Source organism: Herpailurus yagouaroundi, unplaced genomic scaffold, assembly GCF_014898765.1.
Source record: "Herpailurus yagouaroundi ecotype Mexico unplaced genomic scaffold, PumYag 205, whole genome shotgun sequence".
Classification (NCBI taxonomy): Eukaryota; Metazoa; Chordata; class Mammalia; order Carnivora; family Felidae; genus Herpailurus; species Herpailurus yagouaroundi.
The window spans coordinates 12,864,402-12,891,021 of record NW_024412436.1 but is presented as its reverse complement, the minus strand read 5'-3'; the positions used below and the strand labels follow the sequence as shown (position 1 = coordinate 12,891,021).

General features: G+C 40.8%; 1 protein-coding gene and 1 long non-coding RNA gene across 10 annotated transcripts in view; both read right to left on the bottom strand.

The window, feature by feature from the left end:
• The window catches only part of CDC42BPA (CDC42 binding protein kinase alpha), a 247,697-nt gene that overhangs the window by 41,670 nt on the left and 179,407 nt on the right, over positions 1 to 26,620 (bottom strand). For 3 of the 9 annotated variants that reach the window (XM_040451888.1, XM_040451895.1, XM_040451896.1), the window contains 6 exons: positions 26,231 to 26,379; positions 24,911 to 25,002; positions 22,619 to 22,695; positions 21,481 to 21,528; positions 14,919 to 14,957; positions 3,535 to 3,618 (listed from right to left, as the gene is read on the bottom strand). In XM_040451888.1, coding sequence (XP_040307822.1) covers positions 3,535 to 3,618; positions 14,919 to 14,957; positions 21,481 to 21,528; positions 22,619 to 22,695; positions 24,911 to 25,002; positions 26,231 to 26,379 — 489 coding nt within the window. The remainder of the gene's footprint in view (positions 1 to 3,534; positions 3,619 to 14,918; positions 14,958 to 21,480; positions 21,529 to 22,618; positions 22,696 to 24,910; positions 25,003 to 26,230; positions 26,380 to 26,620) is intronic. The other 6 variants (XM_040451889.1, XM_040451890.1, XM_040451891.1 and 3 more) reach the window with 6 other exon arrangements.
• On the bottom strand, positions 4,016 to 5,753 carry LOC121015143 (uncharacterized). Its single transcript, XR_005783656.1, has 2 exons — positions 4,872 to 5,753; positions 4,016 to 4,617 (listed from the first exon to the last, which is right to left on the bottom strand). It is a non-coding gene; the product is annotated as an uncharacterized LOC121015143 (long non-coding RNA).

Sequence of the window (26,620 nt, the reverse complement as noted above, 5' to 3'; positions counted from 1 at the left end):
CATTCTGTAGGTTGCCTTTTCATGTTGGTAATGGGTTTCTTTGCTGTGAAGTTTTTCAGTTTGATGTAGTTCCACTTCACTGACTTTTGCTTTTGTTTCATTGTCTTTGCTTTTGGTATCAAATCCAAAAAGTCATCGGGACGCCTGGGTGGCTCAGTCAGTTAAGTGTCTGACTTCAGCTCAGGTCGTGATCTCGCGGTCTGTGAGTTCGAGCCCCGCGTCGGGCTCTGTGCTGACAGCTCGGAGCCTGGAGCCTGCTTCAGATTCTGTGTCTCCCTCTCTCTCTGCCCCTCCTCTGCTCACTCTCTCTCTAAAATAAATAAACATTAAAAAAAATCCAAAAAATCACTGCTAAGCCCAGTGCTCAAGGAGATTACCCACTATTTTCTTCTAGGGGTTTTGTGGTTTCAGGTCTTACATTCAAGGTTTTAATCCATTTTGAATTGATTTTTGTGTATGGTATAAGAAAGCGGTCCAGTTTCATTCTTTTGCATGTAACTGTCCAGTTTTCCCAATATCATTTCTTGAAGAGATGATCCTTTCCCCATTGTCTATTTTTGGTGCCTTTGTCATAAATTAATTGATCATATGTATGTTCAATAAACAGGCATATGCATATTGATTTCTGAGCTCTCTATTCTATTCCACTGATCTATGTTTCTGTTTTCATGCCAGCACCATACCATTTTGGTTCCTATGGTTTTGTAACACAGTTTGAAATCAGGAAGTGTGACGCTTCCAGCTTTTTCTTTCTGAAGACTGTTTGGCTGTTCAGGGGTCTTTTGTGGTTCCACACAAATTGTAGCATTGTTTTCCTTATTTCTGTGAAAAATGCTGCTGGAATTTTGATAAGAACTGTATTGAATCTACAGATTGCCATGTGCTAAAGACACTTTAACCACATTAATTTCTCTAATCCATGAACACAGAATATTTTTTCCATTTATTGGTGTCTTTTTAGTTTTTTCATTAATGTCTGATAGTTTTCAGTGAACAGATCTATCTCCTTGATTAAATTTATTCCTAGGCATTTTATTCTTTTCCATGCAGTTGTACATGGGATTGTTTACTTAATTTCCTTTCCGGTAGTTTGTTGTTAGTGTATATGAGAGTTTTTCAATGAGGTTTTTTTTTTTTTTTTCAATAATAAACTAAATTCTTGTACACATGAAAATATTTTTAACTTCCTCTCATAGTTGATATTATAGCTGGGTTAATATTTTAGGGTTCACAGTTCTTTTCCTTCTAACACTTTGAACTTTCTCTTGATCTGTGATATCCTTAAATTTGACTATAATGTGTCTAAGTGTGAGTTTTTAAAAATGTATTCTCTCTAGCACATAATGATGTATTTCGATGTGAGGTTTTTCAGCTTTAAGTGCTGGAAAATTTTAGGTGATTTATTTCTTCCAGTACTTCTAACTCTGTATTTGTTTCTTTCCCCTTGAAAGTCCTACTACAGAGATACTGAAACTATTTCTACCACGCATCGTCTTAGACTAGCCATCTCATCTCCCGCCTCGCTAACTTGTTCTTCTGCTATATCCAGTCTGTTCCTTCCACTGAGGCTGTCTGCTGGGTACTTTACGTCAGCAGTTATATTTTCATGTGAGCACTTGCAAATTGTTTTTCTTCACAGCTGCCTTATCCCACTCCCTGTTACCAATATACTTTTTTTTGAAGTCTCTTTGAGATACGTATTGTGCCTATTTATTTTAAATTCATATTTTGGCCTCAAAATTTTGCTTTATCTAGCATAGGTTATGCAGATTGTATTTCTTTTATACCAGTTATACTTCTGTGTATCTCATTAGCTTTTCGGATCCACCAACCTGTCTCTCATTCTCTGGTCTGCCCAAGGTTTACATTCTGGGGAGGGAGGTCATTCAAGTTTTCCAATTTCTAGAATTTCTTTGTAGGAGCTTGAGCTAAGCAACTAAATCTTCATGTTCTACCATAACCAATACTTCAGTCTTAGTTACAATGAATAGAATGAAACAACAGTAATTCAGCTGAATTTCTCACTAAACATGTCTCTTTCTCAGTGGCTTGTCAACTTCAGTCTTAAATTCTTCCATGAGCGGCCTCAACATCTTCTTTACAGTGAGTCCTCTAAGCACTATTCCTCACAGTAACAGACTTCAAGATGTTCAATTTGGGAAAACGGAAGCAAGGAGACCACAAAAAAGAGAGCAAGCATAGAAGCAATAATCTCCCTTCATGAGAAATTTCCATTTATTGTATTACCTACATGAACTAACTATGCAGATAAGCAACAAATGCCAATCTGTGTTTTCTAGAACGCTAAACCTTCTCGAGTTATGTTCAATTATACATTTATTTTGTTAATTGTATATCTAACTTTAATAGTAGATATTATTTAAAAGCAAATACTTAGAGGGGCGCCTGGGTGGCTCAGTGGGTTGAGCGATCGACTTCGGCTCAGGTCATGATCTCGCGGTTCATGGGTTTGAACCCTGAGTCGGGCTCTGTGCTGACAGCTCAAAGCCTGGAGCCTGCTTCAGATTCTGTGTCTCCCTGTCTCTCTGCCCATCCCCCACCTGCTCTCTCTCTGTCTCAAAACAAGTAAACATTTTTGGAGTTCCTGAGTAGCTCTGTCAGTTAAGCATCCCACTTCGGCTTAGGTCATGATCTCACGGTTCGTGAGTTCGAGCCCCATGTCAGGCTCTGTGCTGACAGCTCAGAGCCTGGATCCTGCTTCGGATTCTGTCTCTCTCTCTACCCCACCCCCACTCACGCTCTGTTTCTCTCAAAAATAAATAAACGTTAAATGAGACTGCGTATTAAAAAAAAAAAAGCGTAACCCCGAAGAACTGGCAAAACACAAATCCAGCATTCTTCTGAACTCTTCAAGTCTGTAGTCTTTCTCCTTAATCAAAAATGTGTTTGTGTGCAAGCTAATGCTGTGTGTACGGTATACTCAAGTCGTCTGTTCCTCCACTACTATGGATTCCAGACTTTATATTTTAAAATGAGAATAATAATAAAAAGTTGTTTGGGATTTTGGAAAAATTGGTTTCTCAATTATTTTATTTCCCCTTCAATTCGTTAAGTGCCCATAACTGATTTGAAAAAAATATTTAACAGCATGAAGTAAAAGGAGAATATACTTCAAAAACAGAAATGTTTCAAAAACTCAGAAATGCTTAAAAAAGAAAAGGTGTAATACTCCCAACTTGTCAGCTTTTTCGCCAAATAAATAAAACCAACTAAACCGTGCACTTCAAGACAGCCCTCCCATTCTCAACTGTCATTTTTGATTTAGACTGAAATGAAAAAAAATTGAGAAAGACGGAATAAAAAGAAAACAAGGTCTGCAACACTCGTCCTACCTTTCCAGGTGGTGATTATTTCCATTCATATACAATTTCTTTTCTTTTCTTTCCAAGCTTTTTATGTGTGTGATTGTGAGGGAACCAACAGCACAAATTACAACAATACAAAAAGCAGAAGAAACCCATTATTAGTACTTTTTTTTTCAGAACCCATCATGCTTGTATCTAGATTGAGTACCTTAGCTGGAAAGCCAGTTGAAGCAGGACATCCCTTTTTCCTTAAGGTCGGTGTGTGAACAGGAAGAGGAGTACTGTCTACAGTCTGAATCCGGGGGCAAGAGAGGAAACAGAGATCATGAAACACTCCATCTATTTCAAACATCTCTAAAAATAAATCAAAGTAAATAAAGCCAAGCAAGACATCAATAAGGCAAATAATATCTCAATGAAGCTAAAATTCTCATAGTGTTGATAATTTAAATTTCAGCCTGCGACATCTACAAACGAAACAGTTGCTCAATTAGCAAAAAAATAATTGTCTCAAAATTTAAAAAGAAATGATTTAGAAAAGAGAATCCACAAAGAAAACAAAAACATCACAGCATGTAGTCTACATAAAAAATGAGGATATTAATTTTCGAGTTCATCTGAATATGCCCCCATTAATTCTTAAAAGTTCCTGAGTTTTTTAAAGTAGGATTTATAATCAAAATATTTAGAAGTCTTTTAACTTCTAACTTCTATATACAGAATGTATGTTACATATATGGAACACAATTCACTGGATTTGTGTTTAAGTGTGTGTGTATGTGTGTGTGCATGTGCATGTGTGCACGTGTGTGTAGAATGAGGAAGTGAGGATGAGAGAAAGAGAGAGAGAGAGAATGATTAATGGGATTTTGTGCAGAAATCAATTTCCAAAGAAGGAAGCTAGACTGTTTAATATTATTGGAATTCAGAACTTAACATGCAAATTTAAAAGTTAAAAGTCATATCTTTATTCTATAGGTATTTGTGTAAGATATTTCTTTTAATGAAAGGAACCAGTGATTTTACTGGAAAAGAGACATCACTTAATTAGCGAAGTTTAAAAAAAAAGGCACAAAGAATTACTTTAGGATGCGAAGCAAGCAGGCAAGAGGAAAAAGCTAGCTTTGAACAAAGTTACAGAATATTTTAAAACAATAAGACAAAAATGGATGGTCTTTGTCTTTGTTACTATATTAAACCGAATATTTTATATGCTTAATAACCTTAGAATGGAATGGAGTTTCTCAGAATTTTCTGCTTAATTGTGAGGTTACCTTTAAATTTAATTTACCTTTATTTTTATTTTTATTTAAAAAAAATTTTTTTTTTCAATGTTTATTTATTTTTGGGACAGAGAGAGACAGAGCATGAATGGGGGAGGGGCAGAGAGAGAGGGAGACACAGAATCGGAAACAGGCTCCAGGCTCTGAGCCATCAGCCCAGAGCCTGACGCGGGGCTCGAACTCACGGACCGCGAGATCGTGACCTGGCTGAAGTCGGACGCTTAACCGACTGCGCCACCCAGGTGCCCAAAATTTAATTTACCTTTAAATAGCTTGAAAAAGTTTTCAACCCTATTTATAAATTAATGCCGAAAAAGGTAAACATGAGAACTAAAAGAGAGCAACACTACCTATGTGAAAGTTAATAAAAAACAACAGGAAACAAAATTGACATTAGAATTTACACAGAAAATCTAAGAGAAGTTTTGAATAAAAAGGAATGAAGTAAGGGTGTTGGAGACAAGATTAACAGAGTTCACAAAGACCAGCAATGCCAAATAAAAATACTATTTGGAAAAGATCCCATTCTTCAAGGTACCTATGCCTAGGAACAAATCTAACAAGCAATTTGAAGTCAACTAATAAAGAAAAAAAATGAAACTTTATCGGAGGATATAAAAGAATATCTAAATGATATGTACATATCATGTTCACAGATGGAAAGACCCAACCACAAAGATGTCAATTCTCCTCAGATGAATCTATAAATTCAACGCAATTAATCAAAAGCCCCATATGGAATCTGACAAGCTGATCACAAAAGTTATATGTAAAACTAAAGGGTGAAAAAAAGAAAATGAAAAAGAATAAGGTGGGTGGGAGTGGCCGATCACACCAGGTGAATTACTTCAGGCTTACAGTAATCAAGACAATGTGACGCTGGTGCAGGAACAGACCAAAAAACAAAACAAACAAAAAACCCCAAAAACCAAAAAACAAAACCAGAAGAAGAGACTAAAGAACCCCCAAACAGATCCATTTATATAAAGCAGAAAGTTTTACAAATCAATGAGGGAAATATAAGAGAATTAGTTGTTCATATGAGAAAAACAGATTTATTTATTTAAAGTTTATTTTGAGAAAGACACAGAGAGAGGGAGGGAGAGAGAGAGAGAGGGAGAGAGAAGGAACAAGAGGGGGAGGGGCAGAGAGGGAAGGAGAGAGAATCTCAAGCAGGCTCCGTGCTGTCAGTGCAGCACCAGATGCAGGGCTTGATCTCACAAACCGTGAGATCATGACCTGAGCCAAAATGAAGAGTAGGATACTTAACTGACTGAGCCACCCAGGAACCCCTGAGAAAAACGGATTTAGAACCCCATTTCACATAATTTGTAACAACCGATTTCAGCTTAAGGTCTTAAACATGTAAAATAAAAAAAAATTTAAACTTTCAGAAAAAATATGGAAGAAAACTTTTATAAATGCTGCAGAGGGCAGAATTGCTTTAGAAATGCATGAAAAAAACGGGAGTCATAGAGGAGATGATTGATATATATATATAAGACTACTTTAAAATAAACACTGTTGCGAGACAAAAAGATACCAAATAAAATTTTAAAATAAGCTACAGATGGGAAGAAAGTATTTGCAGTGCATATAAGCCAGCTAAGGATTAGTATCCAGAGTATATAAAGAACAGTTACAAAACAAAAGAAACAATTCAATGGAAAAACAGACAAAAGACATATACAGGCAAATCACCAGTGGTCAATAAACATACAAAAGGATGCTGAGTTGACACTAAGATCAGAGAAATGCAAATTAAAAATCCCACTCCATACCCATCAAATTGGCAAAAGTTAATGTGTGACAGTACCAAGGGTTGGTGAAGATGTGGGAAAATGGGGAACTCTCACACATTGCTGGTGGGAGTGAAAATTGGTTCAACCGCTGTGGAAAATAATTTGGCAAAATCTAGTTAAAGTTGAGAATGCACATACCATACAATCCAATAATTCAACTCCCAGGTACATAGCTAATCACACTCTGCACACACAAAAGCAGACAGCTATTAGAATGTTCACTTCAGCACTGATTATGACAACAAAAATTGGAAACAGATATCCAATAATATGACATTATTAAATATCCCAAATTTCCAACAACAAGAGGATGCATACATGGTTGTGGTATATTCATACAACGCAATATGACGTAACGGTTGTAACGAGTGGACTAAATGGACACGTATCTGCAGGAGGAAAGTTCAAAAGCATCACGTTGAATGAAAGCGGTTAGGTTACAGGAAGATACAGATAACCTGTGTGTAAAACATAAACGTAGAGCAACTGTTATCAGGTATGGTTGCTGTCTACAGATGAAGTAAAACGTAAAACTGAAGAAGAGAAAGTACGTCAATGGCAGGGTCTTTAGACGCGTCTGAGGAAGGAGGAAGGGGAACGGTACAGGGGAGGGTGTTTCAACTTTCTCTGAAAACAAATTGGCAAAGAGCAGGGCAAAAATGTCCACATCTGCTACATCTGTGGACGGTGGCCACACGGGCGTTTGCTATTCTCTCTACGCTCCAAAGATTTCAACAGTCAAAACGTATAAACTCAACGACTGAGACAAAGCAGAGCGTCATCAACTTAAGCGGTCTGCGGTCGTCACTCGCAGGGCTGGAAAAGACCCAGTTAGACTCGAACCACGGATCCCTTCATTTCAGACAGCCTTCCCAGGTGGGCCATCTGCTCCAGAGACGACACGGGAAACAAAGGGGCGGCGGCAGCGCTGTCCGAGGAGCGGACGCGATCTGAGCCGCACCCACTGAGGCACGACGCCCTTCCGACTCGTTGAGACAATGACCTCTGCTGAGAAAAGTGGCCAGCCGGCTGTTTGAAAGCATTCACGTGGGGTGCAGAACAACACTGGTGTGGTGGTCGTGGTGGTTTTGTGCTACCGCAAGGCAGGGGACGGCCGAATGCCCACTGCTGATGGGCAGTTAGAGTAAACTGTTCAGCGGCCGGCAATGGCAATTTTAATTTTAAGCTCTACTTTGTGGCAGTTACGCATATCTTTTTAGATCAGAAGAGTTAAAATCTGAGAATTGCACCTGACATGGCTGTGTGCCTCCGAGGTTTGTATCTGATAATTCCAAGATTTAGAGAACCCCGCCCTCTGCTCCACACAGTCCTCTACTTCAGATACAGACTACCTTTCTAGTGAAATAAGTGTTTGTCTGTTTTAGGTTGAACTTGGGGGGGGACAATTTTCTGCTTTTGTTTTACGGTCCTATTTACATTATAATAATAATGCAATGCTCTCCAGTAGACCGTGACTTATTACAGAATATATTTGAGTCAAACAAGAGTCGGCTTTCACTTGTTTTTCGATTCCCTCTTTCTGACAAGTGACAAGCTGGAGAGCGGGGCTACCCCAGGGAGGCACCTTAGCTGGCTCAGCTTCACAAGAAGTGGGAGGACATGTGGACCTTGACTGGATGCAAACCCGGACGCTCGGATTCCGCACACACGTGTTCTCAACGGGATCAGTCTAGGAGAAGCCAGGAACGACAAAAACCCAGCATACCACTTTCAAACAGCGTGCAGCTCTTAGCGAATTTCTGTAAGGCACAATCACGGTAACATTTGTTGCGAAGAGAGGAAAACGCACTTCAGCCTGAACGTTCACCTCCGGGAAGCGTCATTCCACGAGAGCAGGACCGCTCGCTTTACCGTAAACAGAGGGAAAGATGACCACAGGTACCGCCATGCTGCAGGCCTCACTGCCGACCTCTCACTCTGCGCGCCGGTCTCTACTCCACGTTCTTGCAGTCCACGTGAAACGTTCGTGTTTCACAAGAGAAATCTCCCACAAGTGCAGAGGCCTTCACAGAGGTATGTCCTGCAGGTTCGAGATAATTCTGCCCTTTGTAAGAACGACATCTGGGCCTCTACCAGGCATCACTTGCAGGCAAAAGAAACAGACTTATCAGCTTTGTGTCTGTCACTGCAGGCAATTCCGCCCTCTTATTCTGCGGCAGAAATGCCAGCACTCACACTCAGCCGCACCCTTTTAACCGAATGTTTTTAGAGACTCAAAAGACGTTGGGTTAAAACTGAGCATTAAAGGGGCGCCTGGGTGGCGCAGTCGGTTAAGCGTCCGACTTCAGCCAGGTCACGATCTCACGCTCCGTGAGTTCGAGCCCTGCGTCGGGCTCTGGGCTGACGGCTCAGAGCCTGGAGCCTGTTTCCGATTCTGTGTCTCCCTCTCTCTCTGCCCCTCCCCCGTTCATGCTCTGTCTCTCTCTGTCCCAAAAATAATAAACGTTAAAAAAAAAATTATAAAAAAAAACTGAGCATTAAAGACTGAGCATACTGATCAATGACTGGTTCCGTCTGGCAATTTTCAAAATGACCAGGATCGTGTGTTTAAAGGGAAAAGGCGAGGAAAGCAGTTTGGAAAAGAGGTCAGGGGAATTTGTTTCGAATGTGCTGTACAGCAAGGACAATGCTTAGATCAGAAGTGACAAGTCAATAAAGAGAACGGTCAGCTTAAAGACTGTACATATGCACTTCACAGCTGGGAAAGCACTTCGATATTTTAAAAATTGGGGCACTCGGACTGAAGCATACCGGCCGCGCCCCAGCTCGGAGCGGGCGATGCGGTCCGTTTCAGAAAGCTCGTACAGCTTACGAAGTGGGAGACCCAGGCCTGAATCCCACCCTTGCCTTCAAATTGTGTTCTTTCTGTTGTACCAGAGGCACCTCCACTCAAGGCTTTAATGCTCATGGAGCCTGAGTTACATTATCTTTTTCTCCTGCCAGTGAACTCTGACCAGGAGGAGGGGAATAAAGAGAGAAGAAGATGACAGTCTTGGACGATTTCTGCCCAGTTCACAAATTTGCTCAGGGACAGGCATGGGGAAGGTGTTCCATTCAAATCATCAATCTGGAGTTTAAACCCGGGCTGGAAATAAGGCCGAAAGGTCCCACTTTCTGAAAATCTCCTCCTGCTAGTTTCCGTAAGATTCTGTAATGGCAAGCTGAGTACGACGAGTCCGCGGGGGAAAGGGTTCAACGAACACGGACCGGATATGCAAACAGTACTGGTGCGCACAGCCCGATGTGGGGCTCGAGCTCACGAAACCGTGAGATCATGACTTGAGCCGAAGCCAAGAGTCGGACACTTAACCGACCGAGCCCTCCAGGTGCCCCCGTCATAAAGTTTCAAAGAAGTGTCTGAGTAGGGGCTTTGCTGAGTATGAAGAACTGAGTCATCTTAAGAAAGCGGAAGCTTCTGGCCGGTCACACAAAAGCGTGACTGGAAGACCGGAGCCGAGGCCCCGTACGAAGGACAAAGCTGCCGACGAACGGGGCTGACCGGCCAACACAGTGGCTTCCTACCGGGGAGGGCGGTGGCCTTAAGCCCGGTGCCGGTGCGAGGAGGGCGGGAGCCGGCTTTCAGGGGTCCCGGCGGCAGCGGGAGCAGGACTGACGGCTGCGGCCAGGGGCTGGGCAGGCGGCTTTGTTACTTACACTTGCCTGCACCGGGATCGGGGAGGCGTACGTCGCGGAAGTCATCACGCCTAAAAACCCATCCCCCTGCCTCCGCCCACAGTTGGTCACGGAAACATTTACCATCATGTTTCACGACCCTGCGAAACGGTGACGTTGACGGTGTGATACTGAACAAAGGGAAAATGGTGCCTTCGGGGTTTCATCCGTCATGACAGAAATTAGTGACTCTGATGGGAACTCTTGAGGCCTCAAATACATACCTCTTGGCCCCTCTTTAGAATCACGGTCACTTATAAAAAGTCTTTTTCTCCTCACAGTTTTTACTCATAAATAACAAAGAAAACCACAGGAATGAGGACAGATTTTAAAACGATTTTCTGAGCTGCGGGAGGTAAAAACTGGTTATTCAAAAGAGGAAACGTTTAGACGTAAAACCTAACCCAATACCAATTCTAATAAGAGAATAATGAAAATTACCATACTTTTTGGAACTGTATGCTCTTAAAATAAAACTAAATTCCAGAGATTAAACAAAATCAAGGTAGTTCTTATTTTTAAAAATTTAAAATAAGTAAACATATTTGAGTAATATTTTGAGATGGCATTGAGTAGATTTATAAAAGTTGAGCTATACCATTTACGATGATACTCTTTTTAAAACACGTGAATGTATAAGTGAAGCTTAAACATTACCACTTTATTTTTCAAAAGTGTGTTTCTTAGGAAAGACAAGGAACAAAGTTTGGTACAGAAGAATAAACTCGTGGCAATGATGTTTTGAATATTAAACTAAGAAAAAATTTTCCCAGATCTTCTAAAAGGTGTTGGAAGCAAATACCTGTTAGACTAATAGATTTAAATATTTCATTTCCTTTCTGCATTACTGCCAATGTAAACGATATCTCAAAAGAGGTTTAACAGTAAGAATAAGAAAAACGTAATACCACTTATATATCTTCTACATCAAAGTGTTCATTAACACCAACAGGACTGGTTTCTCAAGATGCTAATTTTATCTACAACTACAAGCTTACCAACATACTTATAGTTAGTGATTCTACCCACTAAAAAGCAATTGATTTTACTAAACCTTCAGAATACTCAATAACTAGAAGGCAGACTTTGCAGATAGCCTAAAATTAATTTGAAAATTAACTGGCAATGATTCACATAGAACATGGAGGCAAAGCAACTGATTGACAGCACATCAACTGTGCTTATATCTTCTGAGCCATTATCATGGTTATAACACAATCATTAGTAATATACTTAAATCATGGAAGTTAAATTCTCTGTGTTTTGAAAAACTGGATAGCATTCAATGTAAGCAATGACTTGAATTCATAATTCAGGAAAAGCTGATAAGTATGATACGCACCAATAGCAGAGATATCATAATTCGTTAATCGGGTAAATGGTTGTAGAAGGAATGATAAAAAGGAGAAAAATAGCAAAAAACAATAAATAGCTAATATTTATTGGACAGCACCTTCTGATATTTGGAGAAAGATCTTGGAAACAAATCTTAATAGTATAAGCCATTCACTCAATATTTCTAAGCTGCAATCTACTGTGAAAACATGAGGGATGTCTTTACATAAATGTGATTTTTTTTCCTATTGTTTTGGTTACCTAATTCTCTTTTCTAAGTAGACACACTTCCAGGAGTTATTCTGAGGAGCAGGCAATAGAAACATCTACTATACGCAATGTAATTTTTACCTATTGCTTTACCGTTTGGGAAAAAAAGGAAAACGGAATGAGTTATCAGAGGTATCATCCACGGTACGTAACACTGCCATGTAAAAAGTCCATAATGTTTCCTGAATCTGTTAGGATTTCCCTCCTGAATGATCGACAAAATGTATTGTTAGAGCAGTGCAGTCAAACAGAAAAGTTTTTTCCTCTCCTAGGATCAGATCTGATTTTTTAGGTGAAGTCCTCAAGTTACGCAGTATGGTTTTCTGATAAATAATAAAAACCACTAAAACGACTCATCTTGACTATTTATCAATGGGCCTTTTCTACTCCAAAATAATTACAGATTTGAACAGATACAAAAAGCAAAACATTCCCATAAGAAACCTGGTTTTAAAGTAAAAGATACCAAGATTTGATATGCATTTGATCTAGATTTAAAAAAAAAAAAAAGCTTCCATCTAACATTTTGTTTTGCATTAGTAAATATAAAACTCTAAGAAAATTAAAACTCTAAGAAAAAACCCCCATTATCATCATCCTTTAAGCTAGAAGTATTTTGGAAACAAAGTGGCAAGTAATCCAATTTTTTTTGTATTCAGGAACACTTTATAACCTCAAACTTTCAACGATGTAATTATTTCTGTTAATTGAACTTACGATAAAAACAGTATTATGGAAATACTAGATCATTTGGGAAACAGCAAATATAATATTTTATCATCCTAAAGCAAATAATAAATTACTCAAGGTTATGACAAGTAAGTGCAATCTTACTAATTACAAACAAAATAACTTGGTACTCAATGAAAATTTCTCATTATTTTCCACATGTTGATTTGAAGATCTACTCTGGAGACTTCACAAATGTTTTCAGAAAACAGAAAGTTCGGCTACGTGTTATTTAAAATCTCTGTTCTAAACTCGGAAGGAATACTCTAAAATTCAATGCTTCTATTAATGAAAACACTGTGGACCTTTCCATTAACCACTTACATTCAAGCATTAACAACAGTATTCGTAACCAATCTTTCTTATACTATGCTTACTTGAATAGCACCATTTATAAAGAATGGGACTTTCCAGCACACTGGACATAAAAGTCCAGTAAACCTTAAATTGTAATACCTCACTTATATGACATTGAACAGTCACTTAAAGAATTTTAAATTTATAAAAGTATTACGTATTGCTTGTCTAAAAACACAGGCTATAACAAAATTGTACATCACTGTTAGATTCAAGGCCACTGTTAGGAATGGTAACGACCTGTGTCCCTTCTGCAATGCGCCGCTATTTCCCAGGGCCACTGGGCCCCTCACTGTACCGCCATGATGCTTCTATGGATCTGCTGAGTAGCTGGTAATTCTTCACTCAGCTCCCTCCAAGACATCAGCACTTTTCAGAGAGGTTTTTTTTTTTTAACTTGCCAGATACATAACCAAGGAAAAATTGCAGAAATCCTGGGAAGCAGATTACCAAGCCTATCACATCTGCATTTAAAAAATCATACAGAAACAGTCAGTGGGTTCTAGTCAGTGTGGCTTAGTCACATCCTGTAAGATGAAGACAGAGACTGAACAGGAGGAACCTTGTAACGGCTATTTCCCTCAGAAGTTTCTCCCTATTCCAAGACCCACAGAAGTGTTCTGGGTCAGGGCCCCTAGAAATCTGCAAGGCAAGTGAGATACAATCTATATTTAACCAGCGAAATAAAATCTCTCTGAACTGTAACCATGTTAAAGAAAAACCAGTCAAAAATTTAGTCAAGTCACAGGCTGATGATTTGAACCTAATATCGTTGGGCACACAATATTGTGGTCTTCCTTTCTAGAGGTTATACGATATACTTAACACATACTCAAAGATCAATCTGATAAATCCAAGCACCCAATGGTTTTAACCCTATAAATGTCAGGATAATAAAAAAAATTGGTTGAACCAGCAATCTCTTCGAAGACTTCACTGATCAATGGAGTACTAGCTGAAGTCATACTGGCCGCCTCACTGGTATCCGAACTGCTTATTCACTATTAAGCAGTAGTTTGGAAACATGTGCTCTAGGAGGGTTAATCGAGCCACCCTACTATTTCCCGCGTTCTCCATAAACCAGAGAATTCCATGATCTAGCTCTTTCCAAGTCCAAGAATTCTCAAGAATTTTGGATTTAAGGTGCTGACCAATACCAACGATTATGAAGCCGACGACAGGTTTCAAAACTTCCACCTACGACAGGCATTCCTTTTTAATGTTACTATTTTACATCGCATATGAAAAACAGAGCAAACATCAGCCAGCCCACCGCTTTTCAACTACGGAGTGTATGTGTTGTGCATAATGACATTGGGGTGGATGCTGATGAAGGGAAATTGAGACCTTTCTACAAATACATCCCCCACTCTGGGCATGTCAGAATCGTGCTGGATAGAGGTAGTGGCCTAGCCCATTTAATCCTGACAAACCCTGACCTAGCCTTAGTACAGGATGATGCTGACAGTCGGTTACCAATACATATATAAAGAATGTCACGATATTTCTAAAAATCTTGGAGCTACCTTAGAATATAAACAATTAACAATCAACATTAAGGCTTCAAATCTATAAATGTATTTAGGGACATTCCTTTGAACTACATTAAAAAAATCTATCAAAGATTTCTGCTGAACAGATTTACGTCAAACTATAGCCAATAAGATCTATAACTTGCCCCAAATTCGTTTGACTTTTGCATAATATGAATTGTCAAGCTTTTTTCTACATAATTAAAATCTCTAGGAAATCTCCACGTATCTGCTCATATCAGATTCTTATTGAGAAACTCATTTACTCTGCAGGGGACTGATTTGGACAGCAAACTTTAGAATCACTTTCTTTCCTACTAAACATGAAAAAGATACCTTATAATTTGAGCCGTTTGGTTGCCGAAATGTAGACGAACATTCCTGAAGCTTTACGGCCCAAGCCAAAGAAAGAAAAGGAAAAGAAAGAAAAGGAAAACACGGAAAGGCAAGAGCGAGAGCAGCAGCACAAAGCATGCAGCGGAGGAAGAGCACATCACGGGGACGTGAGCGTGTTCTGCAACCACAGGCAAAAAGGGTGAGAGACAGGGAGGAGGGCGTGGGGTGGGGACACACGGTGCAGTGGTTTCTTACACGTCTGCCTTTGCTAGCTGGAGTGCAGGACGGAGAGCGCTTCAACAAAGAAAGGAGAATACTCCACGTTACAAATACACACGACTCTCGACGGCTCCCGCCGTATTAACAGACAAAGTCTACCAACATACACAGAGAGACACATTTTCTGATAGGTTCAAAGTACATTTGTTTTCAGGAAAAACTGGAGGATAGGACAGCGGAGAAACGGCTGCTCGGACTCGGGCTAAGGTGACAATAACGCTTTCGCTGGACCCCGCGCAGTGACCCACGCAATGGCGCTCCAGCGAGTGAGGGACAATCTCCTTCCTGTGGAGGTTTGGAAGTAGCAACTGGAAACAGGAGAACGAAAAGGAGCCAAATAATCCTGACTGAGCGCCAGTTAGCACTTAATAAAATATTTCACGGGCCGGTCTTTTCCCTACCAAACTCTTACTGTTTTCAAAGATGATTCTTTCCAATGGTAAGAGCTAAATTAGGCCTTTGGAATCACTGACCGTGAATGAAAACAAAAACAGTTACTTCACAACGATACCACCCGCCTTGACTGGATATTAGGCTTAAGTCAAAAGGGACCGTCACCTTTCTGACATTGAAGATTCAGTAATTAGGGAAAAACAGCAAGAACAATAAGCAGGTAGTAACCGCATCAAAACAGTCCCAAGCCTCTGGAACTTTGGGATGTGCAAAGAGCAGAGCTTCACACACATAAACCATCTCTACCTCTGGCAACTCCCTATATTCAACTGAACCTAACATTTCCTGAGGTTTTGCAACGGGTCAGGTCTTTACAAGGTGGGGAAGACCCCAGGCCGCCAACAGTGGGCCTCACGTGGTAGCTGAGGTTTGCTGCACAGTTTTGTGGGAGGCCGGAGGCGGGACGTACAGGATTTGCATGGGGGCCTAGAGGAGGGAGTTTACAAACGGAGTCTACAGGAGCCACAGAAGAGTCCAGAGAAAACGTGGAAGGGTAAGAAGATCATTCCGGATTACCGGTATTATCTGTACAACTCTGGCAGATCGCTAACCAGGAACTATTATTTCTTTCTAGGAAATGGGAAGGGGGCTGACTTGAACACCGTGTCCTGAAGAGTTAATGGTGAACTGGGATTAGAAGGCCTGCAGATTCCTAAGCAATTTGTGTTTCTTCGTCCAGTGTGTAACTAGCACACCTTCCTCTTGGACTCCGTGGACCACACTCATCTATCCGTGGGGACCCCACTCAGGCACTGGTTCCTTCAGAAAGCCTTTCTGCAGCCGCCTGGCTCAGTCAGGTATCTCTCCTTTATACTCCTATGATATACAGTCCATATCTTTTATTAGTTTGATTTTCCCAATCGTGTTATAATTATTGATTTACACATGTGGTTTTTCCATCAGACTCGGATTCTTCAGGGCAAGAAACATGGTAACATGCTTATCGTAATAAAACCTATCAATTTAAAAATCCTTAATAAGTACTGAATGAATCCTTCTGAAATGCTGCAATACTTAACTGAAATATTTCTTACGGCACCTGTCACTTTCGACATGGCGCAGCACATAACCATGGATTTCTTTTTTCTAACAAGATGATAAGCATTTCGCGGCCTATGTCTCCATGTGCTACGTCTTAGGAGCTACCACCGTGCAAGGATTAACACAGAGAATCCTTGACTTTCTGGCTATCTTTCTACACTTCTAGAGCAGAGTTGGGAGTGTGCTGAATCCGTGAAAAAATGCATGACTAGTTCAAAGTACACACATTGCCACCATACTAAAAACAATTCAAAACGTCTCTCAAAACCATCTCTGCGTATGAAGGACAACACCTGGTCTCAGCTGGCACTGTATAAAGCTAATAATGATACTAAATCATAGTGATAATGTTCTTCCCAAAGTGTCTACCTAGAAACCAGACAGCCGTTTTTCTGTTTTCAACAAGAAGGGGAAATTAGGCCGCTTCCTGATGATACAATTACAGGAACACACACTACGCTCTCTCTTCTACACACTGACACACAACCACGGTTTTGTACAAACAGTGGAACTGGTCTCACAGCCCGGGAGAAGCCAGTATGTTGCCCTCATCTCCAATCATATACACTTTAAAACTATGCCTTTTCTACCTAGGTCTCTCGGTCGCCACCGTAATGCTCAGGCTGATCGTAGGAGGAGGCACACAAGCAGAAACCAAAAGAAGTACTTTATCTTATAGACACGGATTTGGCAAATAGCTTTTAAGATTCAGTTAATGAATTCCAAAGGTCTTCTTAAACAGGAGAGTGAAGAGTGAAAGTCTGGGTGGTCATGGGTGTTTCCCTCTAGACTGCCTCAATGTATGAGAATATAATACAGATCTTGTATATATAATTAAGATAGAATCCTGCCTAAATGAGAGAAGGGCTGCATATGACAATCTCCTGAAACGTGAGTTTCAAGTTGGGTTGTATTTAACATGTGGATGGAAGTTTTGTAAAAAAAAAAAAAAAAAAAAAAAAGAATTGAAGGAGGAAATATCAGAAATGCCATAATTTCTCAGCAGGATCTACACCTAGTGTGAGTCATAGGATGAAAAGATCTTTATAATGTATGTTTTAAAATTCTGTCTTCCACGGATTCTCATGGATGATCGAATTGCCCCAGATCCAGCTGACACAATGCTGCAAAGCCTCAGATTTCTGTGACTGGTGATGACAGAACATAAAAGAAGCCAGGGGAGAGACAAGAGATCTCTACAGGGAAGAGATGAATGAAGGAAGCTAGGAGCCGGGCTGAAATTAAATAGTTCAGGACATCGTAGCAAGATTTTAATATGAGGCCAAAACGAGGAGTAGGAGAACGAGCTTGTCAATACTCTCCGAATGCTGGCTTCTCGGAATTGGCCAGGATACAAGAAAACAGGGTTTGTGAGGATCAGACAGTCGGACCAATGGTACTAACTCTATTCCTTTATGTCTGACCTTTAATTCCTTGGTCTACTCTTTCCTCGGCACACTAGAGTTAAGACAGCATCCCAAAAGTAAGTTGGCAAATTCTCATTTGCCAGGTAAATGGGCAATTCCCATTTTTGTGTGTGAACTTGGCCCAAATGAACAGAGTGTAGAATCGTAATTTAATAAAACTCAAAACCTACCTGGCACAGATTTAATACATGACAATCTGTTTACCAAATACAACAACAAGTGGTTCATTTAGATGACCATAATTAGCATTACCTTTAATACAGTCAAGCCAAGTATTATCTTTGGTTCCTTTGAAAAGAAGAAAACGAACTGACCAGGATGGGAAGTTTGTAAGTGTGGTCTGGTCATCCCTGGACTTCTTGCCCCTGGGATGCAGGGAACAGATGAGGGAAAGGCCAAACTGCCGAGCTCCACCTGTCCCTCACCCTGTTCGGGACCTGGAGGCTGGGCCAATATGGAGTCACCCCAGGCAGTCTAGGACTGGGGTGTGGGGTTGGGAGAAAAGATGAGGCTACCCTGCGGTCACTGGTGTCTCACCACACGTGGGAATGCCTGACCCGAGAGACAAAGTGGTCAGAGTGACGTCAGTTTCTTTTAACATGAATTAACCCCCCTTCTATCTGCCCTCAATAGTGTCATACCCCGTTGCCACTAATTCCCTATTCCCACAAAGACTGAGAGTCCAGAAACTTCCCTAATGGGACAGCAGACCGCCCACTTTACTAATGGGAGAAGGTGGTGATAAATGGTGGCCAGAAGCATGGACTGAATATGTCCCAAGTTCTTTTCTCTTTCAGAAGAAGTTCATGATCATGCACGTAGGAAAGCCCAACCACCTGAGTTCTCCTGAGTCACAGAAGCAGGTGCTTCGCCCGAATCAGAGGGAAGGAAGGAACCTCCGTACACTGCTCCACCGTCAAGGCCGCGCTTACTGGAAACTCTATGCGTAGCAAGACCTGTGCAAACGGTGCAACTTAAAAGGAAACTGCTCTGGGTGTGCCCAGATTCTAGCATTCGCTTGAATTTTGAACTTAAGGAAGTCAAAGGTGATTCTGGAGGCGGGGAGGGGCCGGTGGTTTGGTTCTAAAAAACCAGAGGGCAGAACGAGGTCGCTAGGCCTCGGCGAGCAGACGAGGAGGTCGATGGCGTGCGGAGGCCAAAGAAAACTTGCTTTCTGCAATCCTGCTCCACCTCAGCTTTATCCCTTCCTAAACCCATGAGTTCCTGCCTGTGATTCAAATTCCGGGTCCGCGGCGTGCCCGGCTTCCCTTCTGCAGCAGTGAGGCCGACGCCAGAGAAGAAGGACGCGAGGGTGAGTCGCGCGGGGTGGCTGAGGGTTAGAGTCTGCTCGCTGTCGGGGGCGGCCCCGCACAACACTCCAAGGAGCGTGGGCACAAAGATCACAATTCACTCTGTTCCTTAAGATCCCAAACGCCGAAGAGAACTGAAGCTTCGCGCCTCGCGTCTCGGCTGCTGAGCGCAAGCGTGCCGAGGACCGGACGCTGGTTTTCAAAAACCTCATCCTCCCACAGCCTCGAGGGTGAACGGAATGAGGACTCTGGGAAGAGCGGTCGTACTCATCAACCAGAAAGAGCCTCCGGCCATAGAACATGAAGCAAGAAGACGAACTATGTTTGAAAATGGGAGCTGACGGCTGGCCTTGTCCCTGACATGTAAAAATCAACGCGCAGCGGTGACCTGACTTGACGATTCAGGGGGAAGGTGCGGTGACCCGCGCGGGTGGGGGTGGAAAGGTGGTTAGAGGGCTAAAGGCGACATTCAGGCGACAACGGACTCCTGGACAAGAAAGGAAGCTAAAGGAACTTGGGAAGGGGGTGAACGGCCTATGACGAGTAAGGCAACAGCAGGGCAAGGGCCTCACGTTCGCTGTTCCCTTAAGTCCTCCAACCACCTACGGGTCGGTACCGCTGTTATCACCCTTGTTCTTCTGACCAGCAGACTGGGGCGCAGAGAGGTTGGGTAACTTGCTCCCAGCCACACACCTGGAAGGTGGTGGAGGCAGGATTTGGGTCACCTTATGTGCTTACCCAGTAAGCGGGAAGGGGAACCTCGGGAGCAGAGACCATGCTTTTTAAGAGCTGGCGCCTGGATCAGAAAGATTCAGCCTGTGTGAACTCAACTCCTTTTCGCTGTGTAACAGGGGTTCCTTTGTGCCGGGTTAAGACTCGGTGGTCTGTGTGAACTGAGCTCAGGCTGAGCGCCGGTGGGTGAAGGACAAGAGAGTTCTGGAGGAACGTCAAAGCGGGACGCTTCCTCACTACGGCCGGGTGGCAGCGGACAGAGCGGGGCCACGCGGGTGTCCCCGTAGCAGGCCCGTCGGCCACAGGACACCCGGGCTCCCGTGTTCTACATTCAGAGCTTTGTGTGGGAAGGGAAGGGGCGGGGAGAAGGGTTTGTTAGCAAAAGAGAAAGGAAATGGTTTTCTAGCGGAAGGAACCATTAAAAGAATTTATTCAAACTTCCTTGTCTTTCTCTTTCAAGTGAATGATGTTTCTATGGAAATAATATCTTGAATATTTTAGTACAAACATCCAGTAGATGGTAACATGAAATACTGTTGTACATCAAGAGAGTTCTCTTTTTATCACAGCGTAGAGTGAACTAGGACCGTCTCAAGAATGATGAAATAGTTTCCATTCAGAATGGAAAATAGTACACTTTGGTATGGTATTTCAAAGGCAGAAAAAAAAATCAGTTAAAAAAATGTTTAAGCCTAGATCAAGAGTTTTCTTGAGTGGAAAATTATGCAAAGTACTCTTCTGAATGTGAGAATTATGTTTAACAGAACACAAAAAATAAAACATAAAAATTGCCCCAGGTTTAAAAACTGGGTTCTGCGCAGAACATCTGCATCTGAACCCATTCTATTTTCCAGTTTCTAGAAAGGTTAAATGTTCAACAGGACAACAAAATGCCTTATGACAGGGATTTTTTGTGCCATTTAATGTGGAACAGAGAGAACGCGGACAGGTGGCATTTCAGTAAAGAGAGTGAAGACATCAGGGACTTCTAAATGATCAAATCTACAGAATTAATTTAGGAGAGAAAATGATAATGCAGTCAATTTATAGTGCATGTAGCACATATGTTAACTAAAATCACTTTCCACATTAGAAGAGAAATTCTGTCAGCACTAAAAATTGATTTGTACTCAATTATTATGTTACAATAAAATCTACTGAAAGATTTAATACGTCACTTTTTCTGATTTTATTACCAGACGTTTACTTCTAACTAACATAAAAATTAAATAGCAAAATGCTGCAAAGGGGAACGTGAAACAGAAATTGCCATGAAAAAGAAAAATGAGCCCTTTTATATATTTATCCACATAGTGACAATAATCAAATAAGCATTCCAGTCTTCAGAACTGTTGCAAAGAAAGGGAATCCAGATTCCTGACGGCCAAAGCATTTTTCAAAGTACATATTCACTTCCTGATGTTTAATAAAAATAAACCCTTTGTTTCATTTCAGACAAGAAGCAAATTTTGTCTCACAAGTAAATTACCAGGTGTGATCATTCTAAAACTGAATGCATTACTAGGCAAAACTCTTCAATTCAATTCACTGATGGTTTGAAAATCAAAGACTTACGTCATCCAAAAAATCAATCAGTGAAGATGAGGAAGAAGAAAAGGAATCCTATTTAACGAATACAGCAATAAAAAAAATAGAAAATATGGATGAAGCAATTTAATAAGAACAAATAAGAAATCAAAAATCTTGTAAAACAATTAAAAGGCAAATGACATTAATTCAAACAAACAAATGAGAAAAGCAGTCATTGTCACTTGCTCACGAAACTTAGAACTCTAGTAATTACTTTTAAAAGCTGATCCCTATCCCAAAGCAATGAAATACAATGCATATATTGTACCCAAAACGTAATACGGTGAAGTGCACGGCAGATCATTAATAATCAAATTAAATGAAACACTTGAGGAGTAACGGGATCTCTCTGCCTCTAATTGTTCCCACTGGAACGTAACCTCTAGGAGAGCAGGGCGCGGTCTATTTGGCCACTACTTTAACTCCGGCACCTTTAACAGTGCTCTGCACAGAGATACAAGATTATTTGTTTACTAGAGGTATAATCAGTAACGTGAATTTTCTGGGACGAAAATATACTTTATGAATTTGGTTTTTTTCCCCCTGGCAAAGAATTTAAGCAGCAGAAACTGACAGGCATACAGTCACTATTTCATTATTATGGAATCTTCCTAACACTCTCTAGGTAATACTTGTAACAAAAAGTATGCCTATTGTAAACTCCTAAAAAAACCTGAATTGACTTGGAGCTAGAACTAGCACTGCTCTATCCTGAGATTGACCTTTTTCACCGTTTTGTTTTGTTTTGTTTTGTTTTGTTTTGTTTTGTTTTGTTTTTTTAATTGTGGCTCTATGCTTGGGAGAAAAAACAAAAGTGTCAACATTACTTCAAAAGTTAGGATTTGTTCTGCATTTCCTGTCTCCCAGGGGAAGGGATGACATTTCTTTTAAATCTTGGGATGCTCATATTTAGACGTTTCTTAGATTTTTCTTACATATACATGTGATCACCATTTCCATAAGAATACAGAACATATTCCTTTCTTAATAGGCTCTTGTTTATAGAAGATTCTAGGCCCTTTTATGTGGGAAGTGATAAAACCGTTTCACCGCCAACAAATTTTAAATCACAACCTGAATTTGAAACTGACCACAAAGAATACTTGCACAGTTCAGTACTTACTTCAAGTTGATCCAGACCATCGGTAGGCGTATTCAAAAATGCCAAGAAAGAATGCTGTGAGTCTCGGTGCTCTATACCTAGAAGACAGCAGCAACTGTTTTTTAAAACTAGAACAATTTAAACTCATTCTCACGGATAACCTTTCCTGTCTGAATCTATTAAGAGCTGTTCACAAACGACCTCATTTTAAGGCTGATCAGTCCTATTAACTCTACATTAAAAAAAAACAAACCGTATTAATGTTTCTTGAAATATCACTTAACAGTCGATCATTATCAGTCTCCACGACACGCTTGTTTCCTGACTTGAGTTCTCGAATTTCTTTCTTTTCCCTTAGAGTACATTATAAAAACACATTAAATCGTGGTAGGGTTGAGAGACTCTTTAAAATATAGTTCTGTTTTTTCTAAGCTAATTTATCACCAAACAAGGTTTCTGTTTTGAAACACTCGTACTGCACACAGAGTATACACTAATATACATGACCTCTTACAAGAAAGTAAAGTAGTGATACAACAAATGTATTTAGTTATGAAAAATCAGTTGTCAAGGCCTCAATCTGATTTCAGGTATTGTTTTATTGACGAAATGAGGCACTCAAACCCTCGGTTTTCTCAGATGAAGTTTTAAAAGTTTCTGCATATTTCTTCACTGTGACATTAACTTTAAATGCGTAATTTCCAGAATAATTCTTAAAATATACAGGCAATGATAAATGCTAGCAATCAAGCACACCGTTTTGATTTCCATATCCTTAGGAAGTTACATCCACTAATTTGTGTGGTTTTCACAATAATCTCGCCAGATGATGTACTACGTTCAGAAATTCATCCAATTGATACGTATTTACTGAGAGCCCATTAGGTGCCAAACCTTATCCAGATACTGGCATATACTAGTAAACACACAGAAAAAACAATCTCGCCCTCGTTATGTAAACATCACATTACATTATTTAAGCAGTAGAGTACGTTATGTTACAACATAAAGTGAAAGTTGATTATTCTGCAATGTTCAAAATCCAAGTACAAGGGGCAGGTTAATGTGTCTTCATAAAGCAGAGCGATAGACTTGAGTTACTTCTTTCGCAAGTTTAGATCCATGCTAACAATGACGCCACCACTGACACCAGAGTCATACTCTGCACTGGTGTCTTTTCTGTACAGACTGCCTTCAGGGCTACAGGTCCTACATGTCTTATATATTCTTGGTCTTCTGCTCACTAAATAGTGCAGCTCCTTTCCACCATTCATGTCTGAAAACTCAGCTTGAGTCTCATTTTGGTGAGAAGCCCTGTGCTCAATCTGAATTCCTAATCTGCCTTTTCTGGGTTCCTTCCTTTCTTGTTCACTAGGAAATGCCATCAATAAAAAATGTATTGAACATCTGCTATTTTTAGGGTTTTTTTCATGTCAAATCCTTCACATGTATGATACCCTCTCCTCCACAATTTTAAAAGCAGATACAGAGACCCAACCATCAGCGTGCGTCACACGACCGAGAAGTTAGAGGGAAGCACGACGTAAAGCCGTTAATTCATCCACTATTCGGTCAGGAATACGGGCTTTGTCAGGATGGTGGATTTCTAATAACTGGATGTAAGAGGATCCCTTCACTGGGAAAATAACATTCTGAATTTCTTTGTATTACATCTTCACATTCTGAATGCCCACATTTTGGAAAGTAATGGAACTCCCAAGCTCTCGGGAATTCCTGTTCATGTTAAGACTCATTAATGTTCAGGCAATGCCTTCAGGAAAATGGGAATGGATCCTGAGAAATCCCACAGGGCAGGCAACTGAAGAACCAGACCTGGAAGAAAGCAATGGAGTGCCCCAACAGTTCATCCCTGAACTGCCTTTTAATACCGGATTAATCTTTGGTTACTTCATACACTGTTCCTCAACTACCCCGGGAGTGAAGCCCCTACAACATCTGAAAATAGTGTAAGGTATATTATACAAATAATAGTTTTTTTCCGATCACAAAAATATTATTTGTGTAACAGTCTGCGGCTATGGAAAAATGGTCCAAATTATGGCAAAGTGAGTTTTTCTGTTACTACGAAATTCTTTAAACAATGTATATTGAGCACAACAAAATGACTCAGAGACCAGGCTAGTGTATGTGTGTGTGTGTGAGGCGTGTGACGTGAGCATACACATATCCATCAGTGAGCGCCAGTGCTGCTGCGTGAATAACTCCCCGACCCGTGCAAGATGCTGACGCTCGTGTGACAGAACGGATTCAGAACAGAAGCAGCCCTGATTGATGCAAAACACATTCTCATACCCTTTTCAGATCTAAGCTCTTCAGTGTCCTTTATTAGCTGCTCGATTTCTGATAGTAGCTCCAAGTTCTTCTTCTCGGAGTCTTTCAGTTTACTTCAATAAGGGAAAAAAAGGAAAAACGTCATTATTTTTATCGCCAGTTAGGGAGCCATCCTACAGTAAGTACGTGGTTGGAGTTTCTTGGTTTCCGTGTCAGTCATGTCAAATCAGGGAAGTGCGAACCACTGCAGGGCAGATGAATCGGCCCTGTCACCTACTCTTGTGCAAATAAAGTGTTACGGGAGTACGGCCAGGCCCATCCGTTCACGGACGGTCCACGGCCTCTCTCGCTCTATGACAGCGGGGCTGAGCGGGCAGGGACCCCGTGTCCCACCAAGCCTGAGACACCTTGGATCTGGCGTTTTAGAGAAGATGCTGACCTGGAGCTAAATGATTCAATTTTAAAATGTCCTCAAACTACAGGTCAAATTTAGAATTTGGTGAGGCTCTTTTACACAGAGCCACGGCAATGGAGCATTTTCACAAGCGTGTCTACAGTTTTTGGCTTTGCTCATGGTCCCGCGTCCCAGGCGGGAGAAGGCGGCGCGCGCTCGGTCCAGGTAGAACCTGGGGAACTGCACCCAACGGCGCTTTGGGCTCGAGATGACTCGCTGGCTCCGGAAAGCGTTCTCTCCCATTTTTGGTGTCACACGAGCACATTTAGGCAACGCGTACTTAATTTATGTCTGGATTATTCATAACAAGAGTTTATAATTCAGCTGGGGTGCTGGTTGCCTGACCTCCGATTCGATTCGGAATATGAGTGATTACAGTCGAAGCACTAAAAGGCTTCACACCGTTAGATACTGAATTTATGGGACCGTATTTCTTTTCACGATTGAATGCCTTTGGGACTTTGCTTTCCAGCACCAAATGGATTTTTCTATTTATATGTTGATTTGTGACCAGAACTTTCTATTGTTTCTCTGACTTATTCTTGAACCATGTTTATATCCCATCTAATTAAGATTTTCATTGTATCATTTATTTCTTCAGAGTATAATTTGCTCTACTGTTGTGATGAGGATTGAAGGAAGATATTCATCAGGTAATTGTCTCAGACTGTGGAGAGGATATACTTTTTGTACTACATAAAAGAACAGCAAAAACAGTGATAATTAAGATATGTTTACCATTATTAAATTTATCACCAAGAGAACCTTCATTTGTAAAAGATCTATGGCAGAGTGATAGGTAGGGGCTAAACATAGAACTTTCCCCCCCCCAAATACTTCTAGACCAACTTAAAATAATTCTGGGAGAGTCTATTCCCCAAGCTTACCATTCTGTGATGATGTTAGATGCTTTAACTTTATTCAACTCTTCTTGGATGGCCTGTTTAGCTCTTATTTCTGCATCGAGGGCCGACTGCAACTCCAGTCTAGCTGACATGTCCAGTTTTGCAAAACGACGCATTTTCCAGGGCATATCCTATCAAACAATACGACTGGTTTTAGCTCCGTCCTATTTTATCCCTAACATTCCAATTCGGGAGTGCAAATAAATTTGGAAACTACTTAAAGGCACTGACCTTCTCTAATAACACAATAGAGCCGAAAGGCGACTTGTGACAATGTATCATTTTTCAGTGATTCGGAAATAGGTGTAGATTCACATACAGATGAGTTTATTTTTCGTCATTATTACCAACAATGGCTACCTACTGCAAATT